General features: G+C 45.6%; 1 protein-coding gene across 1 annotated transcript in view; it reads left to right on the forward strand.

The window, feature by feature from the left end:
• The window catches only part of LOC120991955 (sialic acid-binding Ig-like lectin 12), a 290,291-nt gene that overhangs the window by 21,032 nt on the left and 250,834 nt on the right, over positions 1-18,425 (forward strand). Inside the window, exon 3 of the mRNA XM_040420715.1 lies at positions 4,354-4,713. Within this exon, the coding sequence (XP_040276649.1) occupies positions 4,354-4,713 (360 nt within the window). The remainder of the gene's footprint in view (positions 1-4,353; positions 4,714-18,425) is intronic.

Genomic DNA, 18,425 nt, shown 5'->3' on the forward strand with positions numbered 1-18,425 from the left:
AACATAAGAGACCTTGCCCTGCGCAATTTAGCGCAGGGCAAGGGAGCGCATCGGAGCATGAGATACTCCGATGCTAGCCTCAGGGGGCTGCCTGGGTGAAAATAAGGGTATGACAACCCCTTTAATACCTGCAAAATTACACTTACAATACTTTTCCTCTTTGAGATTACTCAAAGGAAATTGACAAATGAGAACCATCCACATACACTGGTCATCATGCCTGCCCGTATTTTATATATTTTTTTTCATGCTATTAACTTTAGAATAAGTGACATTTACATAGAAATACATATTGTTTAGTGACTGTTTGTTTGTAGTTTTGATTGCGTCATGTTTTATTGCTATATAAGCTATGGGCACATATCCGGTTTTGTGACATCCAGAACCTTTATTTTCATAACTGAATATTATATCTGGCTGGTACGTGGGCAGCTTGTGTGCAGATAAAGGAGAATCGCAGCAGGCGAAAGAAGGACATTTCTACAGACAAGTTGCTTCATAACAGGAGTCTGTTCACATTAGACACAGACTGAGTAACTGTGGTAATCCCTCATATTCCTCATGGATGCTACAATAAACAGGGCAGAGAACATACTGGGGTCAAAAAACAGAATGGATTTGTTACATTCCAATAATCAGTCACTGTACCCGATGGTAAAACTGCTAAACCGTTGGATTTCTCAACCCCATCCAGCAGTGAATTTAAAGCAATCAGTGGTATTATGAAGAAATACTCACCGCTATTACAACCTTGACCCTGGCTTCTCAGAAGTCAGCAAAGGTGGCGTCCAATGTACCCCTAAAAAAGCTAAATCCTTAGCACAGATCCTGTCCCCCAGTCTGTTTGTGGACAGGGCTGGTGGACCCGCTCAGCCTACCTGTGTGCAGTATATAGCAGAGGTGGCCAACCTTACGGACTGACTACCAGGAGCCACAAGCTATACATCGCACTGTTGTGATTTTTTTTTCTGTTACGGCGTTCACCGCATAGGAATATTTTTTTTATATTTTAATATGTAATAATGTTTATTTTTTATTGTTTGTAAATTTTATATGTAAAATTGTCAAAGGGAGCGATTTAAAATCTCAGTATCTCAGTATGGGGGGATCTGTGGATGACGGACACTTATGGGGGGATCTGTGGATGACGGACACTGTTATGGGGGGATCTGTGGATGATGGACACTGTTATGGGGGGATCTGTGGATGACGGACACTGTTATGGGGGGATCTGTGGATGACGGACACTGTAAACAATATATTAACTGTAATACTAATCGTGAAATATACCTTTTTACAAGTAAAACCTGCAGCCTACAGTACGTGGGTGGTACGGCGGGACCGCTCAAAATCTGAATCCGCAGACACGAGTTCCCACTTGGAGGAGCAAGGCATTAAAGAAGTGACTCTGCCAGTCAGAGGTGGCGATACACACCGCAGATCTAAAGGCTGAAGCCAGATAACTAAACCGCAAGCAAGATTTTATATTACACTATTGAATTTGATGCGGTTTGGTTTTTTCTGTCTATTTGATTTGTACTTTACTTTTTCCTATGTATATCGCTGCGGTTGTTGTATCTGAGGCCTGTAGAGCATTCACTGTGAGCTGCTGCCACGTGTTTTACAGTTTTTAATGAATGAATCCAGCCTCAGATTTAAGCAGCGCCAATATTCACCCCCCCGTGCTACGACTAAGGGCTCATGCACGCGAACGTATTTTGAAATTATTGAAAATGAATGGTTCCGTATACGGTCCGCAAAAAAAAACAGAAGGTACTCTGTGTGCATTCCGTTTTCCGCATGTCCGTATTTTTGTTCCGCAAAAAAAATAGAACATATCCTATTATTGTACGCATTACGGACAAGGATAGGACTGTTCTATTAGGGGCCAGCTGTTCCGTTCCGCAAAATACAGAATGCACATGGATGTCACTCGTATTTATTGCGGACCGCAAAATACATACGGTCGTTTGCATGAGGCCTAAGAGTGTTATATAGTGTACATCCAAAACGCGTCACAGGAGGTGCGTTTTTCTGTGCACTATGTGTTTGGCATAACTGGATTTTATGACTATCCTTTAATGAAGGTCGAAGGATTCCATTTGGTTTTTTTTGTGTGCATGTGTTGGGGTGCCACGCTTTTCCGTGCCACGCTTTTCCTCTGCATTGGAGCTGGCCATGATTATTTCTTTGCTTCATAAGTGTGGGTACAAAAAAACTAATGAACAGGATGTCACGAGATGCACATAGCCATATTGCAGCCCTGTTTTCTATGAAGCGCAGTAGTACTGTCATACAGATGTTTAGCCGAAACACCTCACATCTGCCTGTATTCTGTTGATAGCAATAAAGTGATTATTTATCAGCATCAAACAGTGAGTGCTGATCCGAATTCTCTACTTGGATGTATGGGCCGGCAACCCAGGATATGAGCACCACCTTCTTCCAGAGTGCCTGCCAATACAAAGATGGCGAATGACTCTGTGGTTGTAGCTCAAAACACAGTTTGGCTTCGTAAGGCATTCTCAGTGGTGTCATGACAGTCCAGAAAACACTCCAAATTGGCCGTGCATGATGGGACCAACACAAATAGTCTGGGTCACAAACTGTCAGCTTTAGCCACTTTGAACCCCCACACAATAATAGTGAACGTTGGTAACCAACACAGTAAAACCGCTTGCTTTGGTGTACTCCATTCAGTAATAGTACCCATAAGTGTAGTACATTCAGTAATAGTGCCCATTAGTGTACTCCATTCAGTAATAGTGCCCATTAGTGTACTCCATTCAGTATTAGTACCCATTAGTGTACTCCATTCAGTAATTTTGCCCATCAGTGTACTCCATTCAGTAATAGTACCCATAAGTGTAGTACATTCAGTAATAGTGCCCATTAGTGTACAGTACTACATTCAGTAATAGTGCCCATCAGTGTACTCCATTCAGTATTAGTACTGTTTAGTGTACTCCATTCAGTAATAGTGCCCATTAGTGTAGTCCATTCGGTAATAGTGCCCATTAGTGTAGTCCATTCGGTAATAGTGCCCATTAGTGTAGTCCATTCAGTAATAGTGCCCATTAGTGTACTCCATTCGGTAATAGTGCCCATTAGTGTATAGTACTACATTCAGTAATAGTGCCTATCAGTGTACTCCATTCAGTATTAGTACCCATTAGTGTAGTCCATTCAGTAATAGTGCCCATTAGTGTAGTCCATTCAGTAATAGTGCCCATTAGTGTAGTCCATTCAGTAATAGTGCCCATTAGTGTACAGTACTCCATTCAGTATTAGTACCCATTAGTGTACTCCATTCAGTAATTGTGCCCATCAGTGTAGTCCATTCAGTATTAGTACCCATTAGTGTAGTCCATTCAGTAATAGTGCCCATTAGTGTACAGTACTCCATTCAGTATTAGTACCCATTAGTGTACTCCATTCAGTAATTGTGCCCATCAGTGTACTCCATTCAGTATTAGTACCCATTAGTGTACTTCATTCAGTAATAGTGCCCATTAGTGTACTCCATTCAGTAATTGTGCCCATCAGTGTACTCCATTCAGTATTAGTACCCATTAGTGTACTACATTCAGTAATAGTGCCCATCAGTGTACTCCATTCAGTATTAGTACCATTAGTGTAGTCCATTTAGTAAAAGTGACCATTAGTGTACTCCATTCAGTAATTGTGCCCATCAGTGTACTCCATTCAGTAATAGTGCCCATTAGTGTACTACATTCAGTAATAGTGCCCATCAGTGTTCTCCATTCAGTATTAGTGCCCATTACCTGCTGCTGATGCCAGAACTCACCTGAGCTCTGTCAATTGCAGTCATCCTCGGTCACTACACTCTTCTTTGCTCCTTTTTTCCTTCAGATCTTCCTTTCCCACTGAATACTCTCAATATCTTTAACAATTTGGCAACAGCAACATAATTGGTGTAGTAAGGAACCAAGTGCTCTCTATCCCACTATAGTATTGAACTGTATCTGTGTCCTTAGCTCACAGATACAGTTGACATTTGTGCTCTCCTATGGCATTGGGTCAGGCAGCCAATACCACAGGACCCAATAGCGTCAGCTATGGATAATATGCCAGCCTCATGACATCATGACTTGTCAACTTACCAGGATTTTTCCATGCACAGTACAGTAAATGGTCAATCTGCCCTTGCAGTCTACAAAGAACGGATGATCTTGGGAAGTGGAAGAAGACTTTAATCACAGCTGATTCTCCTGGGTGAGGAGATTAAAGATTGTACTCCTAAACACAAAATGTTCCCACAACTTTTCCATCTGTAAATTCCTGCAGCTACTAAGACAATTCTACTAATAATCCCTATCTTTTCTTATACAGGTTCTGTCTGTGAACAGTTCCTTGGATATAAGATAGATACAAGTCCATCGGTGACGGTGCAGCGAGGTCTCTGTGTCCATGTTCCATGCTCATTTACCGTGCCAGGAGATGTACGGTTATCTATATCTACCACTGGTCATCTCTACAATGGGAATGGAGACCCTGTTACTTCTAAAAATAATTCTGTACTTAAGACAAATGGACATTTCTTTCTGACTGGAAATGTGTCCAATGGAGACTGCTCATATTCCATAGAAGATCCATTGCCAATGCATGAAGGTATATATTATTTCAGATTTGAAGATGAAGATTCCAAAAAATTCAGCTATCGAGATATCCAGCCTTATGTGAATGTAACCGGTGAGTGTAAAACATTGTCAAGAGCTGATCTGAGGTGACCACAATTGAAGGATCTATATCACAATATCAACGGCTGATATTCTGGCTGGTATACTGGCCCAACACATTTTTAAATAGTATTTCCATCACCTTACATAATAGCATATAGCTAGGAAATGCCAGAACCAATTTTTGATAAGTGGGGAATAGAGATGGCCTTGCGGTTCGCCCGGCGGTCGTTTCGCGGCGAACTTTGCATGTTCGCGATTCGCCAAACATGCGAACATATGGCGATATTCGAGCCCGCCATATTCTCTTACATTGTGAGAACTTTGACCCATGACACATCCATCAGGTGGTACAGGACAGCCAATTGAGACATTTCAGCACATGGACATATCACCACCTTATGAATAAACCTGATCTGGCCGCCATTTTACATTCAGTGTTTTTCCAGTGTAGGGAGAGTTTGCTGTGTGGAGCAGGGACAGGCTGTTAGGGACACCAAACGCTAGCTAATAGGGCCACAAAAGTCCTTTTAAGAACTGGTATAGGTGTGCTATCGATAGGTGTGATACACAGAGGGGTGTAATATACTTATAATATACTTTTATAATGAGTCAAAAACACATAGATCTAGATAGTGATCACCTGGAAGTCAGGGGCCTAGGGGTTAGGGGCTCACTAGGGCCATTTTTATATAGGGTAAGGTTCCGGACGGGGTTGCTCTTATCAGGGCGGGTGGTCTGTGGTTAGGCTATCGGGCCAGAATAGCATCCCCTGTAGGGCAATATCAGGGACAGTTCTTTGCCCACCCTGTCCTTCAATACCACATCATTATCTAGCCCAGGGATGGATGTTTTTTGCTTTCCCTCCGGGATTCATGGATGTGCACTGGAACCCCCCGGATTGTGGTAGGACATATGGTTTCTGATTTAGTGCCGCCGAGCACTTGTTATTGCCGACCACATCTATGCTTTTTGCTTAACTTTAATATTTTCATTTTGAGGGATATCTTTTCCATTCACACGTCCGCAAAATGGGTCCGCATCCGTTCCGCAATTTTGCGGAATGGGTGCATACCGATTCATTTTCAATGGGGCCGGAATGTGCTGTCCGCATCCGCATTTGAGGATCCGCATTTGCGGAACCGCACTTCCGCATCCGTGCTTCAGTTTCCGCAAAAAAATAGAACATGTCCTATTCTTGTCCGCAATTGCAGACAAGATTAGGCATTTTCTATTATAGTGCCAGCGATGTGCGGTCTACAAATTGCGGAATGCACTTTGCCGGTGGCCGTGTTTTGCGGATCTGCAAAACACTTACGGACGTGTGAATGGACCCTCATAGTAAAATTATTAAAGGTTACGTTTTATCTTCATGTATATTCTAATGGATTGCCTTCCTTGTACAATGTTATAATATACTTTCTATGTTAGACAGTATATTACAGTGCATTTGTATTGTGCGGCAGTTGTGTGCGGTTCTGCTGCGATACTGCAGGTATATAGAGGGACGAGCATTATTGGGGCAAATAATTTCTACTGGTGTGAGATACCAGTCGCCCCCCAAAAAAACAGATTGAAGCGGGGTGTTATATACCAATATACTTTCTTTATAGTGCATTTGCGCATACAGAAAAATTATATTGCCGGTATTTTGCATTGAAAAAAATAATGAATGGAGATCGCAAATTGGAATAATACATCTGGTATGTCACTGTCCATGTTGTGGGACTATTTGTGCACTTCTAGTAATTATTTTTTGGCTGCAAATATGAGCTGAAGGTTTTTCAGGTTCGCCTGCCATTAAAATGAATGGGACCCGCTGAGAACTTGCGGTTTGCGAACATTTGATTTTTTTTTCTGAAAAGTCAGTGTTTACATTAAAAAACTTGCAGAGACATGTTATAGACACCAGAACTACTACGTTTAGCTGTTGTGGTTCTGGTGACTATAGTGTTTCTTAATATAGAGGGGGAAAAAAGAATCAGCACAAAAGTATTAAATAAAATGGCTGTATCATTATTCTAAAAATTAAAAAAGCACAACTTCTGACAAAAAAATACACTCACCTAAAGAATTATTAGTGCCCCCATACTAATACGGTGTTGGACCCCCTTTTGCCTTCAGAACTGCCTTAATTCTACGTGGCATTGATTCAACAAGGTGCTGATAGCATTCTTTAGAAATGTTGGCCCATATTGATAGGATAGCATCTTGCAGTTGATGGAGATTTGAGGGATGCACATCCAGGGCACGAAGCTCCCGTTCCACCACATGCCAAAGATGCTCTATGCGGTTGAGATCTGGTGACTGTGGGGCCATTTTAGTACAGTGAACTCATTGTCATGTTCAAGAAACCAATGTGAAATGATTGGAGCTTTGTGACATGGTGCATTATCCTGCTGGAAGTAGCCATCAGAGGATGGATACATGTTCTCATTCTGTTTACGCCAAATTCGGACTCTACCATTTGAATGTCTCAACAGAAATCGAGACTCATCAGACCAGGCAACATTTTTCCAGTCTTCAACAGTCCAATTTTGGTGAGCTCGTGCAAATTGTAGCCTCTTTTTCCTATTTGTAGTGGAGATGAGTGGTACCCGGTGGGGTCTTCTGCTGTTGTAGCCCATCCGCCTCAAGGTTGTGCGTGTTGTGGCTTCACAAATGCTTTGCTGCAGACCTCGGTTGTAACGAGTGGTTATTTCAGTCAACGTTGCTCTTCTATCAGCTTGAATCAGTCGGCCCATTCTCCTCTGACCTCTAGCATCCACAAGGCATTTTTGCCCACAGGACTGCCGCATACTGGATGTTTTTCCCTTTTCACACCATTCTTTGTAAACCCTAGAAATGGTTGTGCGTGAAAATCCCAGTAACTGAGCAGATTCTGAAATACTCAGACCGGCCCGTCTGGCACCAACAACCATACCACGCTCAAAATTGCTTAAATCACCTTTCTTTCCCATTCTGACATTCAGTTTGGAGTTCAGGAGATTGTCTTGACCAGGAGCACCCCCCTAAATGCATTGAAGCAACTGCCATGTGATTGGTTGACTAGATAATTGCATTAATGAGAAATAGAACAGGTGTTCCTAATAATTCTTTAGGTGAGTGTATATGAGTATTTTGCAGATTATAATTTTTTTTTTACAATGTGCATATAGTACTGTACAACTAACCCCTCCATCCACTGATTCCTCCCCATTCTCCATCCCCCCTTCTCCAATCACCCAGCACCCTTACTCACATAAAACAAGATATATATATATATATATATATATATATATATACACAGTGAGGAATAAAAGTATTTGAACACCCTGCGATTTTGCAAGTTCTCCCACTTAAATCATAGAGGGGTCTGAAATTCACATTGTAGGTGCATTCCAACTCTGAGAGACAGAATTAAATAAAAAAAAATCTGGAAATCACATTGTATGATTTTTAAAGAATTTATTTGTCTTGCACTGCTGAACATAGGAACACCTGAGAAAATCAGTGTTACTATTTGGTACAGAAGCCTTTGTTTGCAATTACAGAGGTCAAACGTTTCCTGTAGTTCTTGACCAGGTTTGCACACACTCCAAAAGGGATTTTGGCCCACTCCTCCACACAGATCTCCTCTACATCTGTCAGGTTTCGGGGCTGTCGCTGAGCAACACAGAGTTTCAGCTCCCTACAAAGATGTTCTATTGAATTTAGGTCTGGAGACTGGCTAGGCCACTTCAGAACCTTGATATGTGTGCTTCGGGTCGTTGTCATGTTGTATCACGGTCGGCGTGACTATCACATACGTGACACAGAGGGAGGGAACAAGGAAGGCCCTGCCCAAGTGAGAGGGAAGGTGGTGACCCCTGACTCACCTAGCGGCTGGCACCTGGCTGCCCTGACGTCCCTAGACGGGTTCCTCACCCGTACGCCGATCACGTGCCTAAAGCCCTGGCTTTCCCTAAGCTGAGCCCTAGAAAGTGAACAGGGCGGTGGGAACACTAGTCTGCACCACTAGCTCTAAAGGAAAACACCAAGGGAAGGACAGACAATACAAACTCAACATATAATCCCAGGTGGGCGACAACAGGAGACAACAAGAAGCCCAACAGGGATCCGGAGGGTAGCACTCTGGAACGACAACCAGGATTCACAACTCCAGTGGGTCAGTATAGATGTCCAGGCAGGAAGCTCTATAACTGGCAACTAGAGAAGTGTGAGGGGAGAATATAAGGAGGTTGGGAGTGGCAGACAAGAAACAGCTGAGGAGGAGAAGCTACGGATCCCTGAGTGAGACAAAAAGGATAGCAAGGCAAACACAGAACACAATCCCTAAGAAACAACGTGATCTTTAGATATAGAGCGCGCAGCCACCCGCTGCGACCTCCTGACCCCGGGTATAACGGAGTCAGACGTGGCTCTTGATACCCTCGTGACAGTAACCCCCCTTTCACGAGGGGCCTCCGGACACTCAGGACCAGGTCTCTCAGGATGAGAGGCATGGAAAGCCTGAATTAACCTGTTGGCGTTTACCTCTGACGCTGGAACCCACATTCTTTCCTCGGGACCGTAACCCCTCCAATGCACCAGATACTGAAGAGAGCGGCGGACCCGACGAGAATCAACAATTCTGGCTATTTGAAACTCCAGATTACCATCCACAATAACAGGAGGAGGTGGCAGCGGCGATGGTTCTAGAGGTGGAACATACTTCTTGAGTAACGATTTATGGAAGACGTTATGGATCTTAAAAGTCTGAGGTAGCTCCAGGCGAAAAGCCACAGGGTTAATGACGGCTACTATTTTATAAGGACCAATGAACCTAGGACCCAGTTTCCAAGAAGGAACCTTCAACTTAATATTTCTAGTAGACAACCACACATAGTCATTCACCCCTAGGTCCGGACCTGGCGACCGTTTCTTATCAGCCATGCATTAATATTTACCACTCATCTTTTTCAAGTTAACTTGCACCTTCTGCCATACCGATGAAAGAGATGAAGAAAACCTTTCCTCTTCGGGAACCCCAGAAGACCCCCCCTCTTTGAAAGTACAAAATTGGGGATGAAAACCGTATGCACCAAGGAATGGTGACTTGCCAGTGGACTCCTGATAATGATTATTTATGGCAAACTCAGCTAACGGTAAATATGATGACCACAACTCTTGGTTTTCAGACACAAAACACCTTAAATATGTTTCTAGGTTTTGGTTGGTACGCTCAGTCTGTCCATTCGACTGAGGATGGAAAGCTGAGGAAAAGGACAAGTGTACCCCCAAACGGGAACAAAAAGCTTTCCAAAACTTAGAAATAAACTGGGTTCCCCGATCCGAAACCACATCGGAAGGGACCCCGTGAAGCTTCACGATTTCACTGATAAACACCTGAGCAAGAGTTTTAGCATTAGGAAGTGCGGGTAGCGCAATAAAGTGTACCATTTTGCTAAACCTGTCTACTACTACCAAAATAACTGTTTTACCCGCAGACAACGGTAAGTCAGTGATGAAATCCATTGACAGATGTGTCCATGGCCTATTGGGGATAAAAAGAGGCAATAAAGACCCTGCTGGACATGTATGAGAGACTTTCGCGCGTGCACAAGTAGAACAAGTAGACACGAAATCCATTACATCCTGACGCAACCTTGGCCACCAAAAACGACGAGATAATAGCTCCAAGGTTGCTTTACTACCCGGGTGCCCAGCAAGTGCCGAATTATGATGTTCTTTTAATAATTCAAGATGCAGGTTTAACGGTACAAACAATTTCTCTGAGGGGCAAGAGGTCGGGGCGTCCCCCTGGGCCTCTAACACCTTTCCCTCTAGAACAGAGTGTACAGCAGAGACAACCACTCCTCTTTGTAAAATAGGTACCGGATCACTAACATTACCCCCTCCAGGGAAACTACGAGAACGCGTCTGCCTTGGTATTTTTTGCCCCAGGACGATAGGTGATTACAAAGTTAAATCTGGTAAAGAATAGCGACCACCTAGCTTGTCTAGGGGTGAGACGCTTAGCCGATTCTAGGTACAGAAGGTTTTTGTGATCCGTAATCACCGTGACGGGGTGGATTGCTCCCTCTAAGAAGTGACGCCACTCTTCAAGCGCCAGTTTAATCGCCAACAGTTCCCTATTTCCAACATCATAGTTCTTCTCTGCAGAAGATAATTTTTTGGAAAAGAAAGCGCAAGGGCGCCATTTGCCAGGAGACGGACCCTGAGACAATACAGCCCCCACTCCCACCTCTGACGCATCTACCTCAACAATAAAAGGCTGGGAGACATCAGGTTGAATTAGAACAGGTGCCGAGGTAAACCTCTCTTTTAGAGAGGAAAATGCATTTTTAGCGGCGTCAGACCATTTGGAAAAATCAGTCCCCTTCCTAGTCATGTCGGTAAGGGGTTTAACGATCACTGATCAATTTTTAATGAACTTTCTATAGAAATTTGAGAAACCCAAAAACCGTTGTAGGGCTTTAAGGTTCTCAGGAAGATCCCAATCTAAAATTGCCTGGACCTTCCCAGGATCCATACGGAAACCTGAAGCAGATAATAGATATCCCAGGAACTGTATTTCCTGAACGGCGAAGACACACTTTTCAATTTTCGCATATAATTTATTCGTCCGTACGACCTGCAGTACTTGCCTGACATGCACCTCATGTGTTTTCAGATCAGACGAATAAATTAAGATATCATCTAGGTATATGACTACAAACCTGCCGATGAGATGACAAAAAATATCATTAACGAAATGTTGGAAGACAGCGGGGGCATTGGTCAGACCGAAAGGCATAACTAGATTTTCATAATGCCCCTCAGGGGTGTTAAAAGCTGTCTTCCACTCATCCCCTTCCCTGATACGAATCAGATTTTAGGCCCCCCTAAGATCAAGTTTGGAGAACCACCTAGCACCCGCAATCTGATTAAAAAGGTCAGGAATGAGAGGAAGAGGGTATGGGTCTCGGACGGTTATCTGGTTTAGCTCACGGAAATCTAGGCAAGGACGCAGGCCCCCATCTTTCTTTTTAACAAAGAAAAACCCTGCAGCCACGGGTGAAGAAGAGGGTCTGATGTGTCCCTTAGCCAGACTCTCGGAGATATAATATTTCATGGCTTGTCTCTCGGGACCCGAAAGATTAAACAACCTGGACTTGGGTAATTTTGCACCGGGAATCAGGTTAACCGGGCAATCATAAGGACGATGAGGTGGTAGCTTCTGACAACCCTTTTCAGAAAAAACGTCCTCAAAGTCCGAAATAAATGTAGGTAGGGAAGCTATGGAGGCGATTAAGCAATTGTTATTTAAGCAATTCTCTCTGCAATGCTCACTCCACTCCAATATCTCCCTGGCCTGCCAATCCACCACTGGATTGTGCGCTACCAACCAGGGAAGACCCAATACCACAGGAGAGGGAAGGCCCTCCAGAACGTAACATGAAAGACACTCATTATGGTGGTCCCCTACCCGAAGGTGTAAATTATGAACAATGTGGGTGAGGTTTCTCTGAGACAGAGGAGCCGAATCTATAGCGAATACGGGAATAGGTCTCTGCAGCGTGCAGAGAGACAAACCCATAGTGCGGGCAAAATGGGCATCTATCAAATTTACCCCTGCTCCACTGTCTAGAAAAAAAGAAATAGACTCCATCTTAACACCAAAAACAATAACCGCTGGTAACACAAATTGAGATGTTCGTATGGAGGAAACGTATACCCCCCGGCTGACATCCTCCGCACAGCCTGGGGTTAGTAGTTTTCCGACGGTCTTTTGTTTTTGAGAAAGGAGGGACAGACATTAATGAAATGACCCTTCCCCCCACAGAAAAAACAAGCCCCCCCCCTACGGCGAACCTCAGGAGGACGGACCTGACGAGAAGTTCCGCCTAGCTGCATAGGCTCATCTAAGTCAGTACAGACTAATTGTTGCTTGGGAGAGGTAACCAATTGCTCAGGAATTTTCGATCTCTCCCTAAGACGCCTATCTATTCTGATAGAGAGGGACATAACAGCATCAAGGGAAAGGGGGGTCTCATACAGCGCCAGTGCATCCTTAACCCTTTCAGATAACCCAGAGCAGAACTGACTCCTGAGAGTCGGGTCGTTCCACTGAGTATCCGTAGCCCACCTACGGAACTCTGAGCAATATTCCTCTGCTGACCGATCTCCCTGTAGGAGTCTCCGTAACTTCGACTCAGCCAGGGCGACTCGGTCAGGGTCATCATATATGAGACCCAAAGCCCCAAAAAATCCCTCCACTGACCGGAGAGCCTGGGAACCAGGGGGTAACGAGAACGCCCAGGATTGTGGGTCCCCCTGAAGCAGGGAAATGACAATCCCTACCCGCTGTTCTTCATTACCTGAGGAGTAAGGGCGCAACTTAAAGTATAATTTGCAGGCCTCACGGAACGTCGCAAATTTGTCCCTTCCCCCACCTCCAAAGACAGGCCTTTAAGCTGTTTTGCCAAGGCAGCAATAGGATCCATATTGGATTCTAAGTAGAGAAAAAAAAAAAATATATAATATATATATTTTTTTTTTCCCCTCAAAAAGTAAAGGCCAGTTATAATATCACGGTCGGCGTGACTATCACATACGTGACACAGAGGGAGGGAACAAGGAAGGCCCTGCCCAAGTGAGAGGGAAGGTGGTGACCCCTGACTCACCTAGCGGCTGGCACCTGGCTGCCCTGACGTCCCTAGACGGGTTCCTCACCCGTACGCCGATCACGTGCCTAAAGCCCTGGCTTTCCCTAAGCTGAGCCCTAGAAAGTGAACAGGGCGGTGGGAACACTAGTCCGCACCACTAGCTCTAAAGGAAAACACCAAGGCAAGGACAGACAATACAAACTCAACATATAATCCCAGGTGGGCGACAACAGGAGACAACAAGAAGCCCAACAGGGATCCGGAGGGTAGCACTCTGGAACGACAACCAGGATTCACAACTCCAGTGGGTCAGTATAGATGTCCAGGCAGGAAGCTCTATAACTGGAAACTAGAGAAGTGTGAGGGGAGAATATAAGGAGGTTGGGAGTGGCAGACAAGAAACAGCTGAGGAGGAGAAGCTACGGATCCCTGAGTGAGACAAAAAGGATAGCAAGGCAAACACAGAAAACAATCCCTAAGAAACAACGTGATCTTTAGATATAGAGCGCGCAGCCACCTGCTGTGACCTCCTGACCCCGGGTATAACGGAGTTAGACGTGGCTCTTGATACCCTCGTGACATGTTGGAAGACCCAGCCACGACCCATCTTCAATGCTCTGACTGAGGGAAGGAGATTGTTGCTCAAAATCTTACAATAAAATGACCCCATTCATCCTCTCCGCAGAAAAGCACCCCCAAAGCATGATGCTACCACGCCATGCTTCACAGTAGGGATGGTGTTCTTGGGATGCAACTCATCTTTATTTTTCCTCCAAACACGACGAGTGAAGCGTAGTGTTCTACCGACAGTAACCTTTGAAACTGTGGTCCCAGCAATCTTCGTGTCATTGACCAGCTCCTCTCTTGTAGTTCTGGGCTGATTCCTCACCTTTCTTATCATCAGTGATACCCCACGAGGTGAGATCTTGCATGGAGCCCCAGTCCGAGGGAGACTGACAGTCGTCTTTAGCCTCTTCCATTTTCTAACAATTGCTCCAACAGTTGATATATTTTCACCAAGGTGCTTGGCAATTGTCCCGTAGCCCTTTCCAGCCTTGTGGAGGTTCACAATTTAGTCTCTGGTGTCTTTTGACAGCTGTTTGGTCTTGCCCATGGTAGTAGTTGGCATCTGACTGACTGGTTTGGGGTGGACAGGTGTCTTTAAAGAGCTCAGACAGGTGCTACTAAGTTAGATTAATGAGTGGAGTAGAGGTGGACTTTTTAAATGCACAGTAAGAGGTCTTTGAGAGCCAGAATTCCTGCTGTTTCTCAGGTGTTCAAATACTTTTGTATGTTCAGCAGTGCAAGACAAATAAATTCTTTAAAAATCATACAATGTGATTTCCTGATTTTTTTTTTATTTTTTTTATTCTGTCTCTCAGAGTGGGAATGCACCTACAATGTGAATTTCAGACCCCTCCATGATTTGTAATATATTATAGCTTACAGAGAATTACTGTAAATACTTACAGTTCTGAGGACTCCAGCAGGCTCAGGATCAGTGCTCTGGACAGCTTGGCTCAGGGCTGGAAGTGGGCACCGCTCTGCAGTTCAGGAAGGAGACCAGGGCTCGGCTCACCCTAGCGCTGCAGTGCCTCCGCGTGACATCACTGCGCGCGACGTACGCAAAGGGCAGGGGAGGTCGGGAGGAGGAGCAAGCAAGTACCGCATTTTTACCCTATAAGATGCACCGGCCCATAAGACGCACATAGGTTTTAGAGGGGGACAATAAGAAAAAAAAAATGTCATTATACCTCAGGTCAGACCACCAATCAGAACTGCAATGTTAATCAGACCTCAGCTAACAGCCCCAATAAGATTCCCAATGTTAATAAGACCTCATATCATACCACCAATCAGACCTCAGCTCAGACCCTAATATGAATGACCCCTAAAGTTAAGCGGACACCAGGATGTTCGGGTTCGGCAGGTTCGGCCGAACTTGAAAAAAAAGTTTGGGTTCGGGACCCGAACTTTTGACCACTAAAATGTGCTTAAGAGCATGGCAAATGCTCTGCAAACAAATGTGGATAGGCAAATGAATTTAAAAAAACATAAAAATTTGGAATGATGTAGGAGGAAGAGGTTGAGGAGGCAGTGAATGGGTGGATGTGGCCGTGTAGGCTCATGTGGCAGTCTAGGTGGAAGCGGCGGCGAAAGAGGAGTAGGTAGCCAACACAGATGTGTATTATTTTGCATTTTTACATAGGGGTATCCCCCAAAATATCGGGACATATATAAAAAAAATATAATAAGTGCACTTGAGTACAAAGATGGATGGTTGAGGCTGTTAGAACTGTCTATTCTGCACAAGGTACCGACAAGTCTTGTAGGATCCAGGCCTGGTTCATTATAATGAACGTGAGCTTGTCCACGTTGACTGCTGGCCCATAAGACGCACATAGGTTTTAGAGGGGGACAATAAGAAAAAAAAAATTTCATTATACCTCAGGTCAGACCACCAATCAGAACTGCAATGTTAATCAGACCTCAGCTAACAGCCCCAATAAGATTCCCAATGTTAATAAGACCTCATATCATACCACCAATCAGACCTCAGCTCAGACCCTAATATGAATGACCCCTAAAGTTAAGCGGACACCAGGATGTTCGGGTTCGGCAGGTTCGGCCGAACTTGAAAAAAAAGTTTGGGTTCGGGACCCGAACTTTTGACCACTAAAATGTGCTTAAGAGCATGGCAAATGCTCTGCAAACAAATGTGGATAGGCAAATGAATTTAAAAAAACATAAAAATTTGGAATGATGTAGGAGGAAGAGGTTGAGGAGGCAGTGAATGGGTGGATGTGGCCGTGTAGGCTCATGTGGCAGTCTAGGTGGAAGCGGCGGCGAAAGAGGAGTAGGTAGCCAACACAGATGTGTATTATTTTGCATTTTTACATAGGGGTATCCCCCAAAATATCGGGACATATATAAAAAAAATATAATAAGTGCACTTGAGTACAAAGATGGATGGTTGAGGCTGTTAGAACTGTCTATTCTGCACAAGGTACCGACAAGTCTTGTAGGATCCAGGCCTGGTTCATTATAATGAACGTGAGCTTGTCCACGTTGACTGCTGGCAGGCAGCTGCGTCTGTCTGTAATGACACCTTCTGCCGTGCTAACTACACGTTCAGAGAGTAAACTGGCTGCAGGGCAGGCCAGCACCTCCAAGGCATACAGGGCAAGCTCTGACCATGTGGACAATTTGGAGACCCAGAAGTTGAATGGGGCAGAACCATCAGTCAGTACTTGTAGGCGTGTGCACAGGTACTGTTCCACCATATTGTTCAAATGCTGCCTCCTGCTAACACGCTCCATATCAGCAGTTGGGGCCGGTTGTTGCGGCTAGGTGACAAAACTTTTCCACATGTCGGCCATGCTAACGCTGCCTTCAGAGGTGCTGGCGCTGACACAGCTGCGTTGGAGACCTCTTCCTCCTCCCCTGCCTTCGCCTTGTGCTTCCACTTGTCCCCCGGCGTCAGTCGGAAATGCTCTCAGGAGCGCGTCTACCAGCGTGCGCCTGTAGTCGCGCATCTCCCGATCACGCTCCAGTGAGGGAATGAAGGACGGCACATTGTCTTTGTAACGGGGATCCAGCAGGGTGGCCACCCAGTAGTCAGCACACGTTAAAATGTGGGCAACTCTGCTGTCGTTGCGCAGGCACTGCAGCATGTAGTCGCTCATGTGTGCCAGACTGCCCAGAGGTAAGGACAAGCTGTCCTCTGTGGGAGGCGTATCGTCTGCGTCCTCCGTATCCCCCCAGCCACGCACCAGTGATGGGCCCGAGCTGGGTTGGATGCCACCCCGCTGTGAACATGCTTCATCCCCATCCCCATCCTCCTCCTCCTCCTCCTCCAGTAGTGGGCCCTGGCTGGCCAAATTTTACCTGGCCTCTGCTGTTGCAAAAATCCTCTTTCTGAGACACTTCTAAAAGACTGGCCTGAAAGTGTTAGAGATGACCCCTCTTCCTCCTCCTGCTCCTCGTCCTGGGCCACATCCTCTTCCATCATCGCCCTAAGTGTTTTCTCAAGGAGACATAGAAGTGGTATTGTAACGCTGATAACGGCGTCATCGCCACTGGCCATGTTGGTGGAGTACTCAAAACAGCGCAACAGGGCACACAGGTCTCGCATGGAGGCCCAGTCATTGGTGGTGAAGTGGTGCTGTTCCGCAGTGCGACTCACCCGTGCGTGCTGCAGCTGAAACTCCACTATGGCCTGCTGCTGCTCACACAGTCTCTCCAGCATGTGCAAGGTGGAGTTCCACCTGGTGGGTACGTCGCATATGAGGCGGTGAGCAAGAAGGCCGAAGTTACGCTGTAGAGCAGACAGCCGAGCGGCGGCAGGATGAGAACGCCGGAAGCGAGCACAGATGGCCCGCACTTTATGCAGCAGCTCTGACATGTCGGGGTAGTTGTGAATGAATTTCTGCACCACCAAATTCAGCACATGCGCCAGGCAAGGGATGTGTGTCAAACCTGCAAGTCCCAGAGCTGCAACGAGATTTCGCCCATTATCGCACACCACCAGGCCTGGCTTGAGGCTCACTGGCAGCAACCACTCGTCGGTCTGTTGTTCTATACCCCGCAACAACTCTTGCGCAGTGTGGGGCCTGTCCCCCAAACACATCAGTTTTAGACTGGCCTGCTGACGTTTACCCCTGCTGACTGGCTGTGCTGAAGTTGGTGGTGAAGGGCTGTTGCTGACCGGATGAGGAGGTGTTAGAAGAGGAGGAGGAAGCCGAGTAGGAAGAGGAGGCAACAGGAGGCAAAGAATGATGCCCTGCGATCCTTGGCGGCGGAAGGACGTGCGCCAAACAGCTATCTGCCTGGGGCCCATTTTATCCGATACTTGGTTGTGCAGGGAGGGCACGGCTCTTCTGGAGAAGTAGTGGCGGCTGGGAACGACGTACTGTGGGACAGCAAGCGACATGAGCTGTTTGAAGCTGTCCGTCTCCACCAGCCTGAATGACAGCATTTCAAAGGCCAGTAGTTTAGAAATGCTGGCATTCAGGGCCAGGGATCGAGGGTGGCTAGGTGGGATGGAGGTTTGTGAGATGGAGAGCTGAACGCTTCCGTGTGACATAGTGGAGAT

The sequence above is a fragment of the Bufo bufo genome, chromosome 1 (assembly GCF_905171765.1).
Source record: "Bufo bufo chromosome 1, aBufBuf1.1, whole genome shotgun sequence".
Lineage (NCBI taxonomy): Eukaryota > Metazoa > Chordata > Amphibia > Anura > Bufonidae > Bufo > Bufo bufo.